A 21,709-nucleotide genomic window follows, 5' to 3' on the forward strand; every position below is an offset into this window, starting at 1 on the left:
GTATGCACAGCAACAAAAAATATATCCCCAACCCAGCCCTCGAGCCGAGACTGGAGCACCTCACCGGATCTCTGGGGCTAAAGCAACTCTTCCCACCCCCGCGCCCAGGCAGCCCCCCCCCGCCGGCGCCGGCGGCCGCAGGAGCTCAGCATGCCGAGGAGGAAGCAGCAAGCGCCCCGGCGCGCAGCAGGTACGAGAGCCGCCTTGCCCGGCCGTTTGTTTCTCGCCTCGCTTTCCTCCGTCTCTTTCATAACCGCTTCCCACAAGGCTGAACCCGTCGGTCTGTACCGGGCTCCGTCCCTGCCCCATTTCCCGCGATCGCACGCTGCATGCCGTGGATTTTGCAGAGCAACTCCTGGTCTGGAGGCGGGAGGTGTATTTTATTTTATTTTTTACCTTGGGGTGCACGAGTGGGGGCGCATGAAAGCCCTTTCTCTACTTTGGTACCCACTTTGATTTATTCCTAACTCTGCCATCGCTCGGCTCAGTTCTGGGGGCAGCACTTTGTGAAAGCCGGGCGGGTGTGTGCAGGCACATGCTACATGGACACGTATGATCTGTGTGACTCTAGGGGTGGGGAAGGAGGCGAGTTTTGTTCATTTCCAGCCCATACTTTGGCACCTAGTTCGCTTCTCTCCCTTGTAGTCCTCGTTCCTTCTCCATCCCCTTCCCTCACGTGCAAATGGTTTGTGAAAGCCAGTGAAAACACTCTTCTCAATTTTACTTTTTCTCTGTAAAAAGAGGTAGGATATGTACAAATACATGGCACGCTGTGACTGGAGTGGTGGGGACAAAGTGATTTGGAGGGTCCGAGGCATTACTTGGAGATCCAAGCTCAGAACTGGCTCCTTTGCTCAACTTTTATCTTTTTCTCTCTTCCCCTTGTACTGCACTGAAGGTGTCTCTTCTGGACAGACAGACCCACCTAGTTGGTCACTTTCTTTGGCAACCTTTTCTGTTAATCCTATTGATTTCTTATTTATAAGTCCACATGAGAAGCTGCAAAGGAAACCAAGGGGGGGGGGAAGGGTCTGTGTGTTGTCAGGTGACTGGCAAATGTTTCTGATAGTGCATTTACAATTGCCTCCATTATTTTATTTTTTTCTTTTTAGGAATACTTTTCAAGGCATGTTTTCAATGAGGTATTTTGTTTATTTGTTTTGTTTTCCTTATGCCAGAAGTGTCAATTCCTGTTAAACTTCAGCAGTATTTATTGGAAAAGCCAAAGTGAAAAGAAGACAGTAAAAAAAAAAAAGAAAAGCCCCACATAATTTTACAGTAATCCTTAGTTGGGGATATGTGGGCTGGAAAAGGTTTCCTTGGCCTGTTGCCATCCTTGATTTGATGGCTGATTGATCACCTGTCATCTGGCTGCCTTTGATCTATTCATTCCCGATAAACATCAATAAATCACTTGCCATGGTAACGCCAGACTCAGTGACGTCACATGTGGCCTGTCAACTCTCTGTCAGCGCAACTTCAGGGGCTCCTGGCTAGATGTGCCACATAGCCACATGGATGAGGGTTTCCAGAGGCATGGGGCTGGCTTAGGTGGAGGAGCAGGATCGGGTTTGGTTAGGGACAGATTTGGGAGATTGTAATTTGTCTTGTACAAAGGAAGGCTGTGTACCAAGAGGCCGGGTGTAGAAGTTTTTCAGAGTCTCTGGCAGCATTATTGGTAGTGCATTTGTAGTTGTGCTTACAACAACTTGAAGCAGGTAGTCCTGTAACTTGGCAGGGTGTCGTCAGAAATCGGGCATTCAAAAATGTGCCAGTGCTTTCATGCTGTCTGACAACTTCTTCTCAGAGTGGTGTGGTTTGAATTTAGTAAACAGCAAGGGATTCAAGGAGTATTACAAATTGTAAATAACTATGTCCACGTTTCCTTTCTTCTCTTCTTTGACATATACGTGCATTCATCTACTACTTTAGAAATAGAGAAATAGACTTTCCAGCAGTTTTACTCCACATACTAATAGCCTGAAAGTTTGGAAAGTCTTGCAGTACGGCAGTGATACGATCTAGCAAACAATGTCATAGCCAAATAGCTCACCATAATATTTTGCATTTCTGGCCTACACCATCAAATGACACCTTTCAAATAAATTAGAAAGGCGAACTTTTCTTAATACTTTGGAAATTTTATTTTGCAACATGAGTTTAGTTCTGCAAAATCTAGCTCTTTCAAGTATCTGACACATTCAGCTGTGCTCTCTGTAGGCTGGAGAAAAATATTTCTGCTCTAAACACACATTCTGAGGTATCTTTCTCTCTCTGTCGCTCTCTCCCTCCTTTCTCAAGTGAATCATCTGTGATGTGTGATCTATCTTTCATATTTAGCAGAAGTGTAATCTCTTTAAACTTTTAGCTTTTTGATAGCCACATTAAACATTTAGTATTGTGTACAATTGCTTCCCACTGAAATGCTGTTTTATTGGTCACATTGGAAATGTTACTTTTTCTAATGGCAGTAAAAGCAGAGGCTTTTTTTTAACATCTTAAAAAACAGCTAAGAAGTTGGGTTTTTTTAACAGGTTAGTTAAGAAATATTCATTACAAAAACTTGACTGCAGGACTAATAGGAGATGGAAGAATGGTTTTGCTCTATCAAAATGACCCGTCAAAACGACTTTGTTTCATATTTGATTTAATTGTCTCTCTCCTGACAGGCACATTCATCAATAGCTTAATGGTCAATCAGAAGTTGGCAGAGTGAGTGCTTTCATTCTTTCCCATACACTAGCTTTGGCTTTACTTTATCAAAATGCCTCTGCCTAATGGATATGGGGGATGTAGGATGACTGAAGGACTACTTATTTGAGAAGAGTGGAAAAACAAGAACATTTTTGCTGCTGATAAGTGCATGAAGATAAATAAGTGAGCTGTATGAGGTGTTTTATTTTAAGACAGAAGAAACTTGGATTTTTTTTTCTCCTTTTTGGCTTCAGAGCTGTGAGTTACAAGGTTCATGACTGCTTTTGTGGCATACTGAGAGTGATGACAAATTGATTGCTGGGTACTGAGAGAGAAAAAAAGGTGGTGGTGGTGGGAGAATTAAAGATGTCTGCTGATTGGTAACTCAGGAAATCCAGTCCCCAGCAACCTTGAGAATACTCGAGAATTTTTTTTTCTCCAAACTGAAAGGTCCGCTCAGCCATAAAAAAAGAAAAGTTGTTTTGCCAGCTTCATTAGTGTTCACCTAATTAGCTGTAAACCTGATGGATTCCTGACAGCTTTAATGATTGGAGATGACAAGCTCCACGCAGTGTCATCCAGCAGAATTAGGTTTGCAGCTAGTTTGATGTAATCAAGTTGATATTACACAGTCCTGGTTGCCTTTAGTTGTGCATTAACTCAATTTTCTGCTGCAGGTGACAAATGGGCTTTGGTACCTGGATAATCATGTCATAGGAATTAGGGCCCTTTTAATGGTCTGGAGTAGAATAACAACAAAGAACTCTCAGCAGCACAGAGCTCGCAGACATAACAGACAGGTGCACAAATTCTTTATGTCTAGCCCAAGTGTTAAAACCACACTGTGGAAGACTAAAGCTGTCTCTGAGAATCAAGAATCTGGAAAAATTATAAATTCAGTTTGTTTGATTTGAGACTGAGGTTAATTTATAATAGATAAATTTGGGAAGAAGAGTCAGGGATTACAGTTTTATTCCTCACCTGTTAAAGCATGAAGATGGTCAGAATTGCTGCTCCAATGACTTCTGTCATTTAAGTCAGAAGGAAGAAGGTACTTAACTGGTTAGAGGCTACTGTCTAGGAAAGCTAAGATACCGTATTAATAGAGGCCAATCTTGTTCATGCAAACAGTAATTATCTATGCTGAAATTATAGCTTTCACTCGCAGCTTTTTTAGAAACCTATTTAAAAGATCAAGAAAATGTACTTCCTACGGACAGAAACGACTTTGTACATATTTTGTATACATATAAAGCTCTTCTGAGGAGGGATTGGGAACTAATGATTTGTTGGAAAGTAATTTACTTTTTTTTTTTCTAAATTGATTAAAACAATTATTGTTTTTTTAGCACCAGACAACCAAACTGGGTTTTCAACCCTCTGGAAAGAAAACAAAACAAACAAACTTGGGCCCATGGTGTTCTGGTTTTTTGGTGCCCCCCCATCCAGCCCCCCGTATGTAGTACAGTTTAAATCCCAGAGATAGCTGTATACTTTTTGGGCTCTTCAGAACTTCAGTGCTTACATTCAAAAGGTGCACATGGTCTGTGTGAATACTGAAACACATTAAATCGATTTTTCAGGCATGCGGAGCACTTCTACTTTTCAGGAACTTCAGTGCTCTTGCTAGTTATCAGCACCTCCAGAGCGAGGCTGGGAGTGCACCACAGAAATACGGGTGCAAGACTGCATGCAGGTTGTGCAGCCAGATTTCCAGGCAGCTCCGACTTCAGGAAGTTGAATGCTTACTTTAATTTATGGGAATTGCTTGCAACTACATACATACCCCAAAAGTAAATGTAGCAATAAAGTAGACTACCTATAAAGGTACTTGCAGTGTCAGCCCTTGGTATGTTATTTGCCTCCAAACCTGCCACATATTTCTCTGTTGGACAGAGATTCTTCCTAGCAGCAAGCTGACAAAATGATTAGTTATGGCTGTCCTCTGCTTTTTTTTTTTTCCCAGCAAAGTGTGAGGAACAATACAAAAAAAGAAAAAAGGGACATAAATATAAAAAGGCCTGATAGATTCCCCTGAATATCTGTCTGGAAAACAGAATTTTCCAGAATCAGCTGCCATTTCTCCCATTAGCTTGACAGCTGTCAATTAGGGCTTCAGTGCTCTCCTGGGCCACAGTTTATTGCGTGCGGTTGATGTTGTCATTTTGTTCTCGGTTTTGCCTTGAGCACTATCATGAGCAGGAGTGAAATAGTCAATAACTGATGTATCAGCAGTTATTTCTTAAATTGGCTTACAAGTCTGCATTTTTCCTCTTTTTACTAAAGATTGTTTTGTAAAGTGATTAGAATGAATTGTGACTGCTGCAGGGTTATGGGAAATGCAGTGAAGCTAGGGTGAGTTAGCAGAATTAGAGAGGGTCCTTTTTGTCAGCCCTGCTTCCAGGATTAGTAGAAACTATATAGAAAAGATCACCTTCAGGGTGAAGTGTGGGGTAAATTTTTAAGTGTGTTACATGCATGCTTATGTAGAAACATATGGTGGTACAGAGTGAATGAAAAAATTTGCCAGGACATGAAGTAACCTTACATGTTATCTTTCTGAACAAACCTTGGCACTGCTAGTTTTACAGTGTAATAATCCGTATTTTAATCCAATGTCATGACTGTTTCCTAGCGAACGCAAATACAGATTGTCAGATTTTAATACAGCCCTATTTACAGGTGCTGGTAGTAGATCAAGTATTAAGATGCCTGAAATGTTGCATTGTCAAGTAAGAGTGTATGTATATGTATGGTTATGATACAACACCGAAAATAACATAGTTGCAGAGCAATCTGTTTGTACTTTATCTATGAAATACTTTATTTACTATCATTTACTAAACAGCCTACTTCAGGTGTTGGTGTCTGATTTTTTTTTTTCCTTCTGTGTGTGTTTGGTTTTTTTATGTGTGGGTTTTTTTTGTTGTTTTTTCTTTTGTAAATTTAGTTACGCCCAAATTGTGGTTTATCAGCCTTAAGTTAAAAATGAAAGGTGAATACAATATATTGTATTTGGTAACAATGATATGGACTGGTACATCCAGACAGATAATATGCAGTTGTAATTAGACTGAATAGACAGGCATTCATTTTTAAATTCTTTGACACATGCATAAAATAGTCATATAATAAGATAAGATGACAATTTTATGTTAGGTTGATAAAGTGTCCCGATACATGCATTTAAATGTCTGTAAGCCTTTTTTTATCCAGACAGATTAATTCTAGTTTCCAGCATTTGCAGTTAGACATCAAATTAATTTTAAAAATCCCACTAAACAATGGATGCGTTGGCTTTTTGTGTGTGTGTGTGTGATTACGTAAAGCACGAGGATAGAGAAAATTTATGCAATTGATTTTTCTTGATTTCAACATTTTTAAAAAAATGCATGAAAATTGGCTCAAAGGATTTAAAGCACAGTCCACGAGAGACTGTATTCTAGTTTTCTTATGTACCTATAATAATGCAGAATAGAACATTGTCAGAGCTTGAAATTGTTTGTTACCATTTTCATAAAAAGAACTGTGAGAGTTGAAATAAGTAGGGCTTAATTTCAGAGACTCTGAGATCCATCCTACTGCATTTTCCTGATTTTGCTCCTGAAAGATATTTTGGTCATCTCAGTAGAGAGCCAATCTGCAGAATTTAAACACTTCTCATTGCAAGCATCAACTTTAAGATATTTCTTAGAAAATGTTCAAAGGTGGATTTTGTTTCCCCCCCCCCGCCCGGGGGCAGAGGGAGAGTGGGGAAGGAGTTCAGAAGATCATAAAATATCTGAAAGCTCTTTGCCAATGCTATTACCTGGCTTGTTCGTGCAGTGAAAGTGCGACTCCTCAAGAATAATCTAAGTTCGTATTTTAGACTTAATTATAAATTATTAATTAATTCTGTCAGGACACATGTTATTAATTGTGACTCTCTTTTCTTCATTCAGAACAGCTGTTTGGAATCGTGTAAGTTCAGTGTATTTCTTGGTGTGGGAGTTTACCAATGAAGAGCTCTCCATTCACAGCCTGCCTTACCTTTACCTCCCATCCTCTTCATACTGGGGATTACTGCTAAATAGCTAGGCTAAACTTGACATCGCCTGGAATAAATACAAGTTTTGAAGTGATTAGTGTGCTCACAATTAGCAAAATTTTTGCGGAGGTGATTTTTAGGTCCTGTCCATAAATAATTTGTGTTTTAGCAAGACTGTATGGTGGTGGGGAGGTCAAAAGGGCACTGACCGAGCTCTAGCGGGGGGGAAGCAAAGCAGTTTTCATGCCCGTCTGCCAAACTCCCACCAAACTTAACACATTAGCATAAAGGAAAGAGCTGTTTTATTATTCGTTTGGAATGATTCAAATTAATTTACTTTTGATATTTCCATCATTAAATTGAGCCCTCTGTTTCAGTTTCGTATGTATTCTTTGCGGAATGCATGTTGCATAAAATAGGCAATTTTTAATGAACAATTTAATGTAAATGGTTTCTGAATTTAAATTAATATTAATGAAGCTTTGAGTGAATTTATTTTGCATACGTAAAGGCTTGTAACTCTTTCACCCATACACTCTTGTCTTTATGTACTAACACATTGGTTAGGTGAATTGGGTAGTTTCCATATTTCGTGATTAAAAAACTTTAGTGGATTTTACATGGATATTTTTGCTAGTGCAGCTTTACGCAGGTTAGTATCTCTATTAAAAATGTATCCACCTTTACATTCAGATTTTTGTAGTTAACATTTTACAGTGTTAACCCTGCCGTTTCTACATATTTCTTTCTACTTTGGCTTCGCCTTTATGCTTAGAGAAAAAATTATTCCAACAATAGTCACCACAGTCAAGATGTTTTCTTTCTTTGGCTTACCTCTAATGCATTATGTATTTAGGAATGATGGGATGTTCTATAATTAATTCTGTTAGATGTAATTGCTATAATCACTTTGATGCTACACATAATAAAAGTAATATGGTAAGCATATGAAAAAATATAAACACCTTATTGTAACACTTTATGTAAAATTATTTTTTAAATCTTGTTTAGAGCGGAACCTCCGCTTTCATATTTTGTCAGGGCTAACATTTATTTTAAAGTACATTGCTTAGGAAATGAATGAATTTTAGATATTGAAAAGATTTTGACTGGCAGGTTGTCTTATATGTGTGTGCGTATATCTCTGATCCTGCGCTGTTAAAGATGTAGTTCATTAAGAAGCCAATCTTCAGCATTGCTACAAGTGACGCGTAAATATCACCGTGTATCTCTTGCAATAGGAGACAAATTTGTACATTGTATTAAAATCTAGTGCATAATAAATAACACAGAAATGAAGTTGTACAGTGGAAAGCTTCTTTGTAGCGCAAAATTATGGGAAATATAAAATGTATGAAGGGTAGCATGTAACTAGAGAGGGCGTTTTTCAAGCATAGTCCCAAATGGGGAAAAAACTACAGAAGGGGATTCTCCCCCCTCCCCCCCCTTTTTTTTTTTTAACAGGTAGCTTTGAGTTATTGTTTGCAAACACAGTTTTTGATAGAGAGAGGAAATGAAAAAAATATGTGCAGTGGCTTAAGCTGTGTAGCTGATATCCTTGATTCTGTAACAAAAATGTTAATATGGCTGTAGTTCTTAATTAGTTGCACACCATACTTAATGCTGTAAAGGTTACTTGGTTTTATGGTCCAGCTTCATCTATGAATTTGTATGTTTTCCCCCAAATTTACATTTCCCTCTCCTGTATTTTCTATGCAATTGAATGTGCAAATCATGGTTAAAGTCCAAACTAGAAACAAGATTAGGAAAATACATTTAGCATGGACAAAGAAGAGTGGGTGGGGGGTTTTTGTTGGTTTTTGGGTTTGTTTTGATTTTTTTTCCTCTAGTGTTATTTTCAAATAATGCTGAGTCTTTGCATGGAAAGCAGAAGTATTACATTCAACTTCTGTAAGCTGAACAAACAAACCCTGACCAACCTCTTGCTGAATTGTTCTGGGGAAGAACAGAACAGGGTGCTGTTTCTGAGTACCTCTGGGACTGGGCTCGGTGCCTGCAGTCCTTTTCCTGCTAGGTCAAGCCTGTTGCTGGAGGGCCAGATCTCAGCAGGGGCCTCCTGGAGGCTTGGCGAGGCTGCTGAAGACTGGCAGCCATCAGTCATCCATCTGTGACACAGAGTCTGTTTTTGATGGCAGGGATGATAAAAGGCCTGGGAACTGTATAGGCCCTTGTAATCAGGGCCAGTGCTGACATCCTTCTCAACTTTGACAGCTTCTTCCTTTTCTCTCTTCACCGCCAAGACTGTCTCAACTGGATTTTTTTTTTTTCTCTCTTGTTTCATGTACTTGATCAGTCTCAGATGCTGGGAATTATTTTTTTCTGAAGGGAGGGGGAGTGTTTCTTTTGGTTTGTGGGTTGGGCAGGTGTGAGAGGAAGTCTGGTTTTTTTTTTGTTTTTTTTTTTTTGTACTGTAGGCCTGTTGCTAATTAATGTTCCTCCATAAGATTCTGTCGGAGTTGAGTAATGTTTTTGATCTTTATGCCTGATAACTGCATACTTAATGAGATTTCAAAGCTGTGAGTGCAGCTCCCTACAATTATTGACAGATGCCTTTTCTTTGCCATTGGGTTCAGCTTCATAAATCCTCCTGCAGTAATGAGGTTCAGAAGTGCCACCCTGCCAGTGAGCTAATGAAAGAGGGGGGGAGGGAGGGAACAGCTCATGCCTGCCTGACACATTTTTTTCCTTTAAAATTTACTATGCAGATGTCAAGCTGTGGGACGATTACTTCAAACATGCTAATTTTTATCTTGCTTTTGTGTCAAGCCTGCATGCCATTTTTGCCCCCCCAATAATAAATAAAAATAGAAACTTCAACCTATTTAAATTTTATCATGGATCATAACTATTGAAGGCTTTGATATATGTGTGGTGTTTTGCAGTTTCCAGTCAGTGGAGCAGTTTTTTGAAATCCGAAGGGCAGAGAGAGGATAAAAAAAAAAAAAGGGGGCGGGGGGGAAAGCTGCCTCGGCCACACGTCGGCCTGCCCTAACCGTGCACTTGAAACATCAGAGATTTCATTTTAGAGTTCTGAAACTAAATCCTGGTGGAGAATAGCCACACCATGCCAAACAGTCGATTTCCTTTTCAGCAGAGCCATACATCACTGACCCACCCTTCCCTCCCGACAGAATGACATGTGTCATTTATCACACGGGCCCTGCCAGGCAGCGCGGGGGGTGCGGGGGGAGCTCCCTTTCCAGCACGGCTGTCTTTTCCCCTCAGCACAGCCTGGCTACTGCAAGTGCCGGCCGGGGAGAGGGACTGTCGGCTGGGGAGAGGGAGAGCGCCTGTGCTGTGGGGGGAACTGGCAGAGTGACTGAGGAGGTTATGTTCTTTCATAGTATTTGCTAAGTTGCCTTGTTCAACCCCCTGAAGATTTTCCCCTCCTGTTTTCTTTCTCTCTTACTGTCTTTTTTAAATTTCCTGTCCCGTCCTGTTCACCCCCCACCCCCCCGCCCTGCCCTCTCTTTTTTTTTTTTAAGTTTGGCAGTTGGGACAAACTGGCTGACATGTATCATTCAAGCAGCACCAGCTTGCTGGGGGTTGTGTAAATGAATCTGGGAGCTCTTGGTTTCACATGATTCAAACGTGCATTATTGAAGATGGATGTTCCTTAAAAAAAGATTGATGATGGATATCAGGCTTATAGTGCCATTTATCATTTTGAATATTATTTAGACTTGCTGTGTAAAGCTGTAACTTGAGAGTTGGATGTGCTGGGACAGAATGGAGGCCTCGACGTGCACGTTGTGATTGATGGCTTTGCTCTCTCATTGTTTGTTACCAGATACTAGCCGGTCATTACAGGAGTGCCTTACAATTGTTTTAGGGGCTGGATTTCCGTGTGTGTGTGTGTGTTTGTATAAGAGAGAGGGGGACAGGCAGAGGCAGAGTTAAGTTTTTAGCAACAGCATTTCAGTAATTGTAAAGAATGTAGACAAAACTATGGCCTGTGCAAGGATACAGGCAATCTTTTGCATGAGTACAGATGCATGCTGTATTTAACATAAAAATATAAGCAGGACTGTATGTAGCTGCTCCAGCATAGCATTGTCAGACATTGCCAGTTCCAGTATAAAAATTTGCTTTAAAAATGTGCTTGTGAACATATTAATGCAATCCAGCTTCCTTTTGCTCATCGGCGTGCATTTTGGCCCCATAATTAAAAAGAAAACAAAGTTCTAGAACACAATTATTTCAGTGTTTACATTTTTCTTTTCCGCCTACCCTTTTCTCCCACTGTTGTGAATCTTTGAATGATGGCATTCACTCCCAGGTGTCCGGGATGCCCCTGGATGTGGATAGTCTGCCCATGTAAATAGCAAGGGCAATGCCTTCCCTTTTTGAAGCACTTCTGCTGGAACCAGGACACCCCCACCTGCTGGAAGAATTAAGGAAGCAGCTTTTTATAGGCAGTTAGGTCTTGTCTTGGAAGGCACAGGCAGTGACTCTCAGGAGGTAGACGCTCGCGCAGTAGAGCAGCTTCAGGAATAGGTTGCCAAAACTTCAAGTGATGGGGTGTTTGTGTACAAACATCTCTGGGCAAGTGTGATACACAGCCCAGTTAAACTTGTTCTGAGTTGACAAACTATTGAATGGTTCTTGCCTGGCACATCATACAAAAATCAAATGATTGACAGGAGCAGTAGGTAAAATGAGATGAGAATGGCTTTTTGTTGAATCAGTCTTGAATTTGCACAGGTAAATGATGTTCTTGAAACACTGCTTGTCACATGAGCTTTTTCTTTGATTGTGAGATGCTCTCCTAGCAAGAGGGAATTATAGCAACATTAAAAAACAACACACAGCATTTAGGTTAAAATGTTTCACAAAGCCATCAGTGACTTTATCCGAGTTTTATAGAAATTAGATTTTTAGAAATTTAGTGTTTCTTATCACATCTTCAAATTTTGATACACTGAGTTGCGAAAAGTAAGACAAATTCAAGTTTATACACTTCATTCAAGTCCAACATCATGAGAAGACCCTGAAAAATATGTAATATTTTCTATAAAGCCTTCAACAGTAGAAGGTAAAACTTTGATCTCCTACCCAGCACTTGTGTAACACAGTAGGTAATTGAAGTACAAGTGCCAATTTGCTGGAACAATTGTAAACACACCTTGATACAAATGGCATCATTGCATTCTCACTGATTAGAAAACTTTGCTATTAATAGACACAAAGTCCATTTCAGGTGTAATTGGTAAGGAGCTGAGTGCACTCATGGGAAGAAACCTTGTTTTGTTTTTTGTTCGCTTTTATTCTTATCCCCTTTTTCAGTTTTATAGCTGGAGACATGATTTATTGCAGCCATCCATCTTTGGGGCTCATCCATCACATCCTGGTTGCTAGGCAATCATGGCAGCAGCTGTTTGCTTTGAATCAGACAGAAAAGTTGTCAATCATCAAAGGCAGGTGAATAGCATTAGAAACACGCTATTGTCAGACGGAATAATTAATCAAAGAGAGAAAAGATAATTAAAAAGATATGACCCTTGCAAGTACTTGCTCTGGGTTGCCTGGAAAAAAGAAAAACTGCCTGGTCTTTTCTAGACACTTAAGCAGCTGAGGGCTGATAAAATATGCACTCTGCAGTGCATAGTTTTTAATTAATTGAAAAAGGTTCAACATTCAAAGACGGTGCCGGAGAAAAGTCTGATTACGAGCAGAAGTAATATTTATTGTTTGCATGAAAGGCTTGACATGGAGTTCTAACTTTCTGTCACAAATCTCCTGCATGCTTGCACTAAGCCTCTTTCAGCTTCAGTGGCAGTTACTAGAGTGTGCAGTTAGTCCGTCCAAGTAAGGGTCCTACGGCTTTCATCCAGCCTTTTCATTCTGGGCCACCTTTTCAGTGTATTGTCTCATTCGCTATCCTGTATAGCAGCTATCAGAGTTGCACTAGCTCTGCCATCAGCAAGGCAGGAAAAGCTTGACAAGTCCGCGGTATTGCTCTTCATTCAATATAGGAAAGATGTTGAGGCAGTACCTATCTCGTTTCCAATCAGCGTGTGGAATAACAGACTCTTGTGAGCTGGTTCCTGAACCTGATTTTCCAGGAATCCTATTATTTTTAGCTGGATTGATAAAAAGGATGTGGCAAAGCCTAATTTCCAACTCCTCAGAGTTTGGATACCCTGGAAGTAGATGCAGCATTGTATGCCCCAGCACAAGCATGCACAGGAATGCACTTCTGGTGTAGAACATCATTGACCCAATGCTTAGCAGAACAGCCAGGTAGAGCTCGAACTGCTGTCAGTGCCCAAATTAAAGAGGCTGGTTTGAATGTTATAGTTGCTGAAAAGCTGGATGTCTGAAGCCGTAACACTGTAAACTATCTTTGTGAGAATGGAATATCCTATTTTTGGTGGTCGGGCAGAGTACTCATGCCATCCAAAACAACCCAACTTTGGTGTTTGTTCATGCTTAGAAGGTAAGATGTCTGTGGACATACTGATCACAGGAGAACATAAGTATGATGATTGCATTATTAGAGTTTATTTAAAAAAAGAATACTTGTAAGTAGTGAAGCAGAGGTGACTGCCACTTTCCCTTCCTTTGTATTTTTTAATTTTTGATTTCATACTTCCTTTACTCTTGTATTCTAGAACTGGACAAAGAAACTTCAAGTGTATGCAGCCAGGAGAGCAAACCCACCATTTTCAATATTGCTATGAAAACCAGATACTAGTGTTGGTTATCAGCAAGATTTGCAAGGATATATGCCATGAAATATTGGGAATTACAATTGCAGAATGAAAATCTTGCACAGTTATTGCACGCCCCACCCCTTTCACATTGGCTAATTCCTTGGATTATTTTTTGCATAAGTCTTTGCAGCAGCGTGTCAGAAGCAGCTCCTCTGCTAACTGTGTGTAGCCTGTATCACATTTTCTGCTCTCACATCCTGTTTCACTTGTAATCACTCCAATATTTCCTTGGAGGAGGAGAGAACACAGCTAAGAAGGAAATGGGGTACCATCTGAATACTGGGTATGACACATCTGCTGCATAGAGCTATTCGTTTCAGCACTGGTACCGGGAAGCTTACGCTGAAGTTAACTTGCATGACTTGGAGAAATCTGTAGTCTCAATTAACATTTCACATTAGTGATTCCTCAGAACGTAATGTTCACAAAGTTTGTGTGACAAGTAATAAAATCTCTCTGAAAGCACAGTAGTACATATTATCATTAGCTGTAGAAATATCCTCTGTATACTGTGTGTCAGTATCACCCAGGGCTAATAGGATAGCACTTTTACGGAAAGTTAGGATGTTGTCTAGAGTTGCTGGCAGTTTGTTGTTGTTTTTTTTTGTTTTTAAACTGGGCTAACTTCTTTTTTCTTCTGTATGTAATGATAATTGAGTTTGACATTTTACTGGCATTTTTTGTCATAGGTGTGTAGGCCCGGTGCCTATACAGGGCAAATGGGCATATGTTTGTGTGCGGGTATGCAGTGCTTTCTTTAGCATGCTTTTGTGTATTAAAGAATGTGGGATAGCCATGCCTGCGTGTGAGGTGACATGTTTATGGCTATAGAGCTCTTTCCTCCTTTGCAGGGAAAAGGATTCATCTCCTTTTCACATATCAACCCCTCTGCTACCTTTTCAAGTATTTGCTGTATTTCAGATCTGCTGATCACAGTTTTATTTACTGATAGGGGGACTGTGGCAGTAGTTCCTTAATGGAGGGATATATAGTGCTGACATCAAGAAAATGTTGGATAAGAGACGTATGGATAGATGGATGCATGTTGGAATATAGGCAGCTATTGTGTAGTCTGATAGTGATTTCGTAGCAGATTACAGACAAAAGTTCCCCATGATAATGTGTTTCTCTCTGCTCATCAAATTGAGGTGAATCTTTCCCCTCTCATGTTTCCTCGTCTCTTTTCTGTGTGTGGTGTTGAGGAAAGGCAGAATGGCTGTTCCCCATTCGCAGTATTTATTGATTCACAGGTGAAAGAGGATGGACTCTAAGAAAGCATTTTTCTGTCCTAGCCCCTTCCTCACCCTTTCCCAAATGCAAGTTGGTTTTGCACTTGTATAAAGAAAACTGCTTAGGAAGTTGAAATACCTTGGATGGAGCGTTCTAAAGCTAGATTGCCTTTTTGTTCATATGAAGTGAAAAAATGGACAGAATATGTCAGGCATTAAAACCATAACAGATAGTAAAGAGTTTTGCTTTAGTTGGTGAAAGAATGTGCAAAGGGAGTTTAAAATAAACAGTGAAATAATAATCAAGCATTTGCCAGTGTAGAATGTAAGTAGAATGTAGTACCTCAGTAGGAACCACTGAGTTACATGGTATTTGTATACTGAAAAAAATATCTTGAGGAAATATATAGAATGTGCTGGGCTGAACTGTGTCCTATGCTTGGCTGAACCGAATAAGCGTGTAACACTTCCTCCCTCCAGTACATACACTTGCATATTCTAGCCTCTAACATTGCAGCTATCTGACAGATAGTCTTCAGGTCTGTCCTCCTCACTGCAAGAGATCCAGGGTGTTTCTCACTGTCTTTAGAGCGTGCTGTCTCCTTAAAGGATTGAGAATATGTGTTTTCTTCTGAAGATTCCTGATAGGAGAGAGAGTTTTTATTCCACGTTTTGAAGGCTAGCTGCCCTTTTTATTCCTCTCAGTGTAGCCTGTTGTTCCATCTTTTATATGCACATTTAGGGTTTCAGTCCTACAAGCCTTTGCAGTGAAACAGAAATATTTCTTATCTCCAGTTTTCAGTTTGTAGCAGTGTGTTTAAGAAGAGTCTTCTGCATGCTAAGCCTGAAGCTTGGAAGATGTCCTGGTGTTCTCTAAGTGAATGTTCTTTAGTGTCCGAGCCACACTGCAGTGAAATGCATGAAATACACTTGTATGTGCTTACTTACGTGATGCAAAGTACAAAAAGTATCTTGTTTTATTCAGCATATTTTCTAGGATACCTCTTCAGAAATGACAGGGATAAAAGATGATGGGCTTACCGTCATAGTGCAAGATGACTAACTCGCGTCACCTGATAATCCAGGAGCATAGCCATATTGCCTTGAAGATAGGGAACCATCAGACACGAGCCGTCAGGCAGGGTACTACTTTCACTCTGAGGTCTAGGGTAATTGTGTAGAAAGGAGCAGGAGTGGAAATGCCTTCAGGAGAAGGGAATGGAAGGACTAGTGCCACGGGGAAGAAAAGACTGATAGGTAGAGATCTGGACCGCTGTAGGATTCCCAAAATAGAAATACCTGAATTAATGTGTTAACTCTCATTCGCTTACTTTCAGAATCCTGTATGCACTGCGCTGTTGTTTTAAACTTATGCTTTTCTTTCTAGTTAACCCCCAAATCCCCTTGCAATTGCCGTATTAATTTAATTAGTGAGGTAGTTTCTGTGTAAGAGTACAATTCGGGTAACCGCCTTAACTTTGTGAGTGAAATGGAGAGACATGGACTGATTGGGTCAGACTTGTTGCAAATTTTATTGGTAGAACATGAAACAGCAAAGATAGTGTATGAGTAATTTTTTAATACGCTGAAATGTATCATTTACCCAGGATACCTTGTCTTCCTTTGTTTTTGCTCTGAGCCTGCAGTAAAATGCTTCCTATCTGTATTAGCAAATACTACGATGTAATATATAAGAATAGTGGTGCATTATTTCCTCATGCTTATATGTTTGCTGTATAAAATATTCAAGCAGCAGTGAAATCTTGCTATGTGATTGCTTTTCATTTTGAGATGGTTAGCTGAATAAGCAGTAGGACAAGCAAGCAGTAAGCTGAATGAAGGAAAAAGATAAAATTTTACAGCACATTCTTGTTGTAGGAGTGTGCAACACAAAATTGTGTGACTCAAATGCTCAGTCTGGTCTTCATGATTAAGCAATAAACAAATCACAAAACAAAGTTATCGTGCCTTTGAAACTTATGCTCAGCCGTTGTGAAAAAGCAAAGTATTTAACATTTCTCAAAGGAGAACATCTTTTGTTACTCGACGTTCACTCTTAGTGGTTTTTAGTTAACAAAACTGTTTGTGTTAGGGTAAAATTAAGAGCTTTTTTTGTAGGCACTACGGAGATTTTGTAAAGTTGATTTACTGAATGTCGATAAAAGGAAGCAAAATAGTTAACATTTGTGATAAAATGACTGGTATGCTTTGTTGTAAGGGCTGGAAGAATAGCCTTAGATTACGCTATCAACCTTATGTAAAGTGGTTTGGTTACGTTTTCTAACTAGGAATGTCTTTGTGTGTTGCATGTTTATGTCATGCCCAACATAATGGAGTACTAATCCATGGTCTTCTCAGCAGCAGTAGTACAAACCTGTAATAACACTAACAGTCTGGAGTACCCCAGATTTTGCTGCTTACATCTAGCAGAGATGTCCGTGTGTGGTTTTTTTGTGTGTAATGATTGTTGAAGTCTGTCAGATCACTGATGTGCTCTGCACTTTCCAGACAAGACCTCCCCCAAAACTTTAAAATGGCAATTTCTTAACCTAAGGAATTTGCATTCTTATAATTGGGATCTTGGATATATTCAATGTGGGATGCACCTGCACTGTGAAAGGAGGCATTAGATTCTTCCTTGAGTCTACAACAGTTGCTTACCTGTATATTAGTGGTACCAGTTTTAAGCTGAGGACTAGACAGAAATTCAGTCTCTTCAGGGATGTATTTATCAGAGTGTGAAAGGCGCTTTCAGGTCCCCCTTTCTTCCCCTGCCCATGCCTGTGGCTCTTTGGGCTGGTGTGTGGCACTGCTCCGTTACTGCACAAGCCTCTTGTCCTATCACGGCTGCATCCAGCCAGTGCGGGGAAGAACTTTGTGCTGCATCTCACAGATGTATATGTGATGGACCATATCTGAGAACTGTTTAGCTGAAGCAAATGCCTGTCACATACAGCAACAGCTTTACGTCAGCTGTTAAGGTAGGTCAAGCAGTCTAGGGCTAGGGGTAGTAAAAATTAACTTAAATGGTATGGACTAGAGAGCTTCAGTTCCTCTCCTGGGTCTGTTTCCATGTTACAGAATGGTAGGACACGGATGTGGAGGGAGCCTCAAAGAGGCGGTCCAGTCCTCCTGCAGTTCAGCCGACTGCAGCCATGCCCTTCCTCGCAGACATTCATGGACAGCCCAGAACTTGCCAGGCAGTATATTCCCATGGGTTATTTCACTTTCAGATATCCCACAGCCTGACTTAGTTGTTGATAGCTTGAAGCAAAAGTTTGGAGAAATCTGTACTGCTATGGATTGTCCTTTGGAGTAAGCCATGGGGCGTGATGCTTCCAATGTTCGCACTTGTTAAGACCCAGTCCAAAGGCCATTGAACTAAAATGTGATTCTTTTATTGACTGTTTTGACTTTATTGGGCTTTAACCGAGACCTGTAGTGTCAGCTGAAGGAACAGAATTTCACCTGAGTTACCTGATAACTTTATGGTGTGCCTCTGCTCATTGTTGATGTAATGTAGATGCAGGCAGATTCTGGTAAACACTTCTTGGTTGGGTTCTCATCAAGTAATACACTTTTGTGTGTGTTTAAGTGCTTAAGAACCTTTAAGGATTTGGCAGTAGGTGCTAAGCTGTTGTTTTTCTTAAGAGGAATGTAATGTAATACTAATGACCTAACCAGGAATGGACATTTTGTTTGATGGCATTCAATCAAGTGGAATACTTTAATTTGTTTTGGAATAATTAGACAACTATTAATGTGATGCCAAGAAACTTTTTTTTAATATTCAGAATATTATTAAGTTATAAATAGACAATTTTATCACAATCATGTGTCTGTATTGATAGGTAACAGCATTGTGTAAATTTGGCTGTTGATTCCGTTCTAAAAACAGACTCTTTATCCTTACTCTTTTAGTACAAAATTAATCCTATTATGGATAATATGTCACATCTCCCTAAAAATGTGATCTGGATTTTCATCCCATGATGATACTTTATTCAATAAATCAAAATCTTCCTCAACAGTTAGCAGCCAACTTTAATGGTCATTTCTGAAATGTTGATACAGGGAATTTAGCAGTTAAGTGTTTATACATTCCAGAAGAATTAACAGGTTAGGTTATACTGGAATTCAGTAAATATCCATGAAACGTGTGGGAGAACTATATGCTATGCAGTGTCTCAGCAATCAGCTGCCAGACATCTCGTGAAATACCAAATGTAATAATAAAGTTTATAATGATGATATTGTCAGGAGGCACACAATGTCCACTATCACTGAAAACAGAGGGAGCAAGGCCTGTTGCCTGGTGTTTAGACTGCAGCATTAGAACAGTACAGATGTCCTTATCTTCTGGAGATAGTTTTGTACTGAATCAGTGGGGTTTACGCATTCTTGTGTATGAAAAAATGCTCTTTGCCTCCTGAGTATTTCTGAAGAAAATGAAAGGAGGATAGTTTCTATGTCTGTCAAGGTTGTTTCCCATTTCTGCAAGTGAAGCTCAGCAAAAGATCCCTACTAAATCTGTAATTTTCCCAGTAGCTTTTTCCCTTTGGTTGCTGCTTTTCTTTTATTGCTAAAATGGACATTCTGCTAAAATCAGTAAAAATTGCCATTTACTAGCTATAGTCTGCATGGTCATAGGTAGTTGTGTGCTGGCTGCGTTGGACCTGGTCTGTTTAGCAGCTGCGGGGTGGGTAACAACAAAGCAAGCTAGGACTCCTAAAACTACTAGGGTTTTTTTCATCTGTGTGCAAATAGATGACATTTTCTCAAAACGCATCTTCATCAGAGTTTTTTTTACTTCTGTTTGTTATGACAAAACATGGCAAACAAAGACAGAACATAAATTACAGCTGCAGTCTTGAAGTTTGAAGTTACATTTTAGCCACGCTACACTGTGTAGTATTATTATTATTATTATTATGATCATTATTATCTTCTGTGCTTGTATGTATGTAAATTACATAAAAAATAAGATCCAGGCAGACATGAAATACCAGTGACATAGGCAGAAAAAAGATGAACATGCTATTATGAGATATGAAAAATAAAAAAGGCACCGTCTTCAATTTGACAGTCAACCAAACCCCACCAATCATATAACATGACAATATTTTAAACAAATACTCCCTTAAAGCTTTATTGTGGCCATGCCCTCGATGGCATCTCAAGTCTGTCAGCAACTGTACTATAAAATCCTCTTATGAAGATGCAGTTTTAGATTGTTACCTAAATTCCTGTTATTTGTGCCTGCTTTCAGGCAAAGCAAGATAATACAACATTCTACTTTTTAAAAGATATGTATGTTCAAACTATTCACGTTAACAACTTGACATAAACACATTCTTTGATATTCAGGTTCTATTTTCTGGGGCCTGCTTATTAAAAATAATTTCACAAAACCTGCCTTCAGTCGAAAGTGTTTGGTAAATGCTGGCATTTTGAAGTTTAAATAGAACTTCATACCCTATAGTAATATGTTTGTTTATTTTATATGTCTTTAATGCATCCAAAACTTGAAAACACAGAGCTGAATTCAAGCATCAAAACTAGGAGTACATGGTTTAAGAAGGCCTTATATACATATACATGCATTTTTTTTCTTGGAAAAAAAAATATTGCACTGAGAGATTAGGTTCCTGACATTAGAGATATTCATAATCTGGCATAAGTCTGTGTGTTGAACTAATGATTTTATGAGGTGTAAGAGAGTATCGGTACTCAATGAAATACATAGTTCCCTCACAGTAGTCTTTTAAACTTTTTGCTCTCATTCATATTCATTCCTAAAACAACATACTTCAGGGCTTTCTTACACACTCCACGTATCCAGAACACACAGTTTATAGCACAGAGTAGCTGGAAGTTAGCGGGTCTGTTAATTGCCAGCTAAAGGAGTCTGGGATCGTAGGAAACACTGGTGTAATTTTTTGCTTTCTTTTTTCCTGAGATAGAATGAAACTACTTAGAGAAGTAAAATTTTAGTATTAAACAGGTTTTTACTTATCCCACAGTACTGAAGGACTCAGGAGGAGGGTATCCCCATCTGTATCCACACAGTTTTACCAGGACATTGCTGCCATTTGGTTATTATATTGCCAAAGGTAGCTTGAATCACAGTCAGGCTAATGTGTGTGTGAAACTTGCGACTACCAAGCTTGCCAGTAGAAGCAAGACTTGGAATATCTGTGCTTTCAAGTTTTTGTAGTAAGTGTTATGATTTTGAACTTCCCTAATTTGACATCTTTTTGGTACTGGGAGCAGTTCTGGGTTTAAGAAGAAGAGGAGTAGAAACATAATGCTGTGAATTAGAAATTCCCGATTTTTCTTGGCAGGGAAGTCACTGAGTTTTATATACCTTGGTTTCCAACCCATAAAATGACAGGGAGAGAATATACCTTGCTTCAGAAGAGAATTCTGAGAATTAATGCATGTATGTACAGCTTTTTAATTGAACTGTGATATGTAGGTGTTACTTTTGAGGTGGATTTTATAATTCAATTTTTTATATATGCTTAGCCTTTGCTATAGCTTGGCAGTATTGTCTTTATCGTTAGACATTCGATGTAAGATAAAGGCAGTTTAAGAAAAAGGAACTTGTATTTTAAGTTGTTGAAGGAAGGGGTCTCTTTTTTTTTAAGGTTTACAATTCAAAAACTGAAGTGGAGGTTAAACAGCTGCCAAGAAAAAAGAATCCTCTTCCTAGTCAAATGATTCTAAATAAAAAAGGAAAGAAAACAAACAATCAAAAATCCTCATCAAGTTCTTTGGGAAACAGAAAAGGAGGAAAAAGTCTAAGGAAAGCCAAACCACCTAACATTACAGTTGTTGCAATTACTCATATCCTATGTTAGAGATTGAGGAAGCTGGGTAAAAATGAGCCAACACTGGTCTTGGATCTCGTGGATATGGCTTCTGCTCATGTCAGTGTTTGCATGTGAGTCCCAGTCTAAAATCTGGCCTTACTCTTTACAAAAAGCTATGTTTAATCATGTAGTTCTAAAATAAAAAAA

At 39.4% G+C, this 21,709-nt stretch overlaps 1 protein-coding gene across 1 annotated transcript in view; it reads left to right on the forward strand.

Annotated features, from left to right (window-relative positions):
- The first annotated feature begins 65 nt into the window (after positions 1-65).
- TSHZ3 (teashirt zinc finger homeobox 3) overlaps positions 66-21,709 on the forward strand; it is a 67,130-nt gene continuing 45,486 nt past the window's right edge. The window contains exon 1 of the mRNA XM_075101469.1: positions 66-190. Within this exon, the coding sequence (XP_074957570.1) occupies positions 151-190 (40 nt within the window). The 5' untranslated portion in view covers positions 66-150. The remainder of the gene's footprint in view (positions 191-21,709) is intronic.

Source organism: Phalacrocorax aristotelis, chromosome 8 (genome assembly GCF_949628215.1).
Source record: "Phalacrocorax aristotelis chromosome 8, bGulAri2.1, whole genome shotgun sequence".
Taxonomy (NCBI): Eukaryota; Metazoa; Chordata; class Aves; order Suliformes; family Phalacrocoracidae; genus Phalacrocorax; species Phalacrocorax aristotelis.